The sequence below is a fragment of the Drosophila ficusphila genome, unplaced genomic scaffold, assembly GCF_018152265.1.
Source record: "Drosophila ficusphila isolate 14025-0441.05 unplaced genomic scaffold, ASM1815226v1 contig_414, whole genome shotgun sequence".
Lineage (NCBI taxonomy): Eukaryota > Metazoa > Arthropoda > Insecta > Diptera > Drosophilidae > Drosophila > Drosophila ficusphila.
Genome location: NW_025064328.1, coordinates 19,504,015 through 19,508,597, shown reverse-complemented (window position 1 = coordinate 19,508,597; position 4,583 = coordinate 19,504,015). Strand labels below are relative to the sequence as shown.

The following is a 4,583-nucleotide window of genomic DNA, read 5'->3' as shown; positions in this document are numbered from 1 at the left end:
GCATTATGGGATTAAAGCAATTGAGGGCAATGGGAGATAAGCTCTACGAAAGTAAACGAAGGCTTTGTACTGTTTTTTTTTTATTAATAAAGTTTTCATTTTTACAGTAAGTGCTCTTTTCATTTAGAAATGATTCCTGGTTTTTGAAAAGGTCGTCGGAGACATGTCAAACTAAGGAAACACATTTTAATGAATTAAGCATATAAATTACTTTGTTTAGTTGTCGGGTGTAAACAATGTTTTCACTCAGGTAAACTTTATATGTACTTTAATTTTGTTATTTTCTTCACAAAAACAATATTGTTTGAAAAATAGTTTGGTTACCTTGGAATATGTTTTAAAATAAAATTCTCAGTTCCGAATCACGAGTGGTTTCTATAAAAAACAAAACATTGTTTCTGAACATAGTTAAACGTTTTGGAGAGATCACCAAGGCAAGATTTACTGTAATTCTGTGTTTATTGCTGTGCACACAAATTTGTTGTGCACACAACGCACTTATGAAAAGCTGCACAAATCTAATCTGCTGGATTTCAATGGCGCTTATCATCGCGCGAATGTGCAGCCCGTCGTCTGTTAGTATGGAAAATGCTGAGCCTACGACAAGTTCTACGATCCGGAGCTCTGCGTCATCTTCGATCCCTGAGCGTCCAGCCACAGGGCGATGTCCTTTCCCAGAGCTGCGATGTCCTGATCATCGGCGGAGGCGGAATGGGTGCATCGTCAGCTTTCTGGCTAAAATCCCGGACACTGCAGCTTGGCAAGAAGCTCAATGTGCTGGTCGTAGAGCGGGATGCAGGCGTAAGTACAATATCTCACAACCCTAAGTTTTATTATTAAAATTCGTTTATAGAAGTTGGCGCACATTTTTATTCTAAGCTTAGAGCGCTATACTCTATTTAAAATTGTTATCATGCAAACCTAGTGTTTTTGTAGGCTGTCGGAAAATTCAATTTTGTATACCCTTGCAGAGGTTATTATAATTTCAGACACTGGTTTGCAGCACAGTGAAGAAGGCACCTTCGACTGCGTAAAGTATAAAAATTCTACGTTAGCTTCACCATCTGAGTCGATGGATATAAAAAATAAGTCTTATTATTCTATGCAAATTATTTTTTTAAAAAAGTTATTATTTATTATTTTTATTTTTCTATAAAAGCTTAAATATAAAAGAGCGAAACCTATATAAAATTAATGGAACACACATTTTGAGGTCGTTTTTAGCTGCCATAAAAACAATCGGAAAATTAAAAAAAACGAATAGAAACATGAGATAATATTTATTTTGTTATGCATTCCTGCATTTAGCTCGACATTTAGCAAACTGTTGCAGTACTTAAAATATATTTCTAACTGCAAGGGTATATAGGTTTCGGCCCCAAAACTTTGTTCCTTTCTTGTTGGGTTGGTTATATGTCACTATTAGTTGACCCCTGGCAATAAACAATTTTAATAATCATTTCTTTACGTTCCATAAAAAACAATTAATGTATTTAAGCTGATCATATTGCTTTTATACTGAAATTAATTTTTTACAATTTTACTCTTGTATTTCATTAACTTCAAATAAATTGTACAATACGTTATCCGATATTTTCTGTTAGACTGTATGACGTAAAAAGTATTTTTATTTTATAGTTTAAAACGCGTTCTTCAATCTTTTTAATCTTCAAGTAACAGGTAAAGGAATAACAGTTCTGTTTCCTTATCTAAAAATTAAATTTAAATTCTCAATGCAAGTTATTTAATAAGATAACTTAAATATTTATTCTGCTACTGATTTCCGTAGTACACCAGCGCCTCTACCGTGCTCTCTGTGGGCGGAGTTCGCCAACAGTTTTCCCTGGCCGAGAACATAGAGATGTCACTCTTCGGATACGACTTCATAGTGAACGGGCAGAAACACTTGGGAGACGTGGATTTGTGCTACCAGCCAAACGGCTACTTGATCCTGGCCTCCGAAAAGGGTGCCCATGTCCTGGCTCAGAATTCTAAACTGCAGAACGAGTTGGGAGCCAGAAACGAATTGCTTGGTCCGGTGGCGCTGCGCCGGCGATTTCCCTGGCTGTCGACCGAGGGCGTTGAGCTGGGATGTCATGGGATCGACAAGGAGGGTTGGTTTGACCCGTGGGCCCTGCTGATGGGGTACAAGAAGAAGGCCCGTGCCCTGGGTGCCAATTTCGCCAACGGTTCTGTGGTGGGTTTCGAAAGGAATGCCTCTGGCGCACTTTCTGCGGCTTTGGTCGACGCCGGAGACGGAGTGCAGCGCACTGTTAGATTTGACACCTGCGTCCTGGCCGCGGGAGCCTATTCGGGACAGGTGGCGCGTCTTGCAGGCATCGGAGATCCGGATGCGAAAGAAAGTTCCTTGACGGTGGCACTGCCAGTGGAGCCACGCAAACGGTACGTCTATGTGTTCAGCACTCAGGGCCGGAACTGCCCGGGCGTGGCCACGCCTCTGACTGTCGACCCGGATGGTACCTATTTCCGACGCGACGGCCTCTGTGGGAACTTCCTCTGCGGCCGCAGTCCGAGCGAAGACGAGGAGCCGGAGTGCGAAACTCTGGACGTGGATCACGGCTACTTTGAGTCGGATGTATGGCCCACACTGGCGAGCCGAGTGCCGGCCTTCGAGTCGGTGAAGATTCAGAGCAGCTGGGCGGGCTACTACGATCACAACACATTCGATGCGAACGGCATCATCGGCCGGCACCCTCACTACAGCAATCTCTTAATAGCAGCCGGCTTCAGCGGCCATGGCATCCAACAGACCCCGGCCGTAGGTCGAGCCATTTCCGAGCTGATTCTGGACGGCAAGTTCAGCACACTAGATCTGTCTCGTCTCGGTTTTGAGCGCCTGGTGAACAAGCAGCCCATGTTTGAGGTGAATATTGTTTGATTGCCGTCCCTCTACCAATTCTTAGTCTTGCTTTCGTAAACGGTATTAACAGAGCCTTTTTGTGTGTATGTACTTCTTTTATTGCAATTTCTGTTGTGTATATAGTAATTTTGTATAGTAAAGTTCACGTTTTAGTCACGTACAGCTTTTTTGGTGTTTTGGCTGCAAGTCGTCAAGAGGGGTTTGGTTTTGGGGGCATCTGCTGTGGGTTCGGCCACAAGAAGGTAGTGTGTCTACATATAATTTATTTAAAATAAGGAGTTAAACATAATCGTAATATAACTTGCGGAATAATTGCTGACTTAGGATCAGATGGGGCGAGCGGGGTGGAGGGGCCTGCATATATCTGGATCTGCCCTTGTTACTTAGTAATCGTTATGTAGCTCTATGTGTATCTGACATCTAAACTACATACAAGATCTGCATTCGAATCGGGTTCGCTCCGTCCGTTTGTCTTTGTCAGGGCGATCTAACCCTGGCTGCAAGCTATTGATAAATATAAATAGATGTACGTTGAATGAGTGTTCCATGTGATTCTGACTGAACTGCGAGCGCCTAGGCTTCGCTCTCGCCCGGGGCAGCGTTCTCGCCCACGTTGATAGGCACGATCAGATTCTCCTTTGACATAAGATTGTATTTTGTGACGAAATGCGTGAATCGGTGGCACAGATACGTCTCGGCCTCGAACTCGTCGAAAATGCGACGATGATGAAAATAGGCGTGCGAGAAGATTCGGTACACGCGCCGGCACACGGAGCCCAGCTTGGTCACCGACGACTCCTTGATGGACACCCTGTGGGAGACACTTTGCTTATTATGTGGCTAGTTGCAGCCAGTCGCACATCGTCCATACCTGCTCGGGAAGTACTTGTTGCTGTTCAGCAAACAAGCGGCCCCGTCCAGCGTGTGGCGTGTGTAGTCAATGGCCGGGCACTCCTTGGGCGTCTTATGGGCGGCGCACAGGAAAATCCACTGGTCGGTGGCCGTCATCTGGGTGCACGTCGAAGGGGAGCACTCCTTCTGCAGCCTCACAGCCAGGCCATTCAACTCCATGCAAAACTGGCGCAGGTGCTCGTACTTCCACACGCCCTCGTCCTGCGCCTCGGGCATCGTCAGGATGAGCTCAACATTGCTCGGGTCGCGCTTGATCAGCTGCTGGATGTACTGCTGCACCGCCAGTGTGCTGTCCATCTCCTCCAGGGGCTCGTCGGGCCAGCGACAGAAGTCCTGCAAGGCGGAATGGGGTTGACGTTAAAAGCTCGTGAGAACGGGGACCTATATGGTGCTCACCTTGGATTTTGTGCCTGGTCGGTTCCTACGCAATATGGTCGAGCCGTCAGCCATCTTCATGTTTCACCTTCTCGGAGACGCGATGATCCACAACGCGTGTGCCTACGCCTTGAAGAGAAAATCGCTGGCAGAGCTTGAATTCGAGCGCAATTACTTCCCCACTGCAATTTCCGGAAGTGGGCTCCCTGCACTTAGTAAGCTGAAGGTACTCTACTTGCGCTGGCACATCGCTCGTTAATTCAGTAGCGTTTATCCAAAACACTTTGCTTTGTGCGAGAAAATTTCTGACAAAATTCTACATACATACATATGACTATCGATTGGCAGTCGCGGTCGGCTATCGCTTTCGATTGGCCTTTGGTATGTTGTCGGTATTTCCGTCAGCCCTGGCCAC

General features: G+C 45.5%; 2 protein-coding genes across 3 annotated transcripts; one reads left to right on the top strand and one right to left on the bottom strand.

Moving 5' to 3' along the window:
* Positions 1-569: 569 nt before the first annotated feature.
* Positions 570-3,041, top strand: LOC108094250 (FAD-dependent oxidoreductase domain-containing protein 1). Its single transcript, XM_017194709.1, has 2 exons — positions 570-801; positions 1,790-3,041. Exons 1-2 carry the CDS (start codon positions 589-591, stop codon positions 2,897-2,899), a joined length of 1,323 nt encoding a protein of 440 aa, XP_017050198.1. The 5' UTR covers positions 570-588; the 3' UTR covers positions 2,900-3,041.
* An 83-nt stretch (positions 3,042-3,124) lies between these two features.
* LOC108094256 (MOB kinase activator-like 4) lies at positions 3,125-4,494 on the bottom strand. 2 transcript variants are annotated; one of them, XM_017194718.1, is made up of 3 exons: positions 4,190-4,494; positions 3,753-4,126; positions 3,125-3,704 (listed from the first exon to the last, which is right to left on the bottom strand). In XM_017194718.1, exons 1-3 carry the CDS (start codon positions 4,247-4,249, stop codon positions 3,455-3,457), a joined length of 684 nt encoding a protein of 227 aa, XP_017050207.1. In that variant the 5' UTR covers positions 4,250-4,494; the 3' UTR covers positions 3,125-3,454. The 2 variants fall into 2 exon arrangements, with proteins under 2 accessions (XP_017050207.1, XP_017050208.1); XM_017194719.2 differs by having other exon boundaries at positions 3,125-3,692; positions 4,190-4,491.
* Positions 4,495-4,583: the final 89 nt, after the last annotated feature.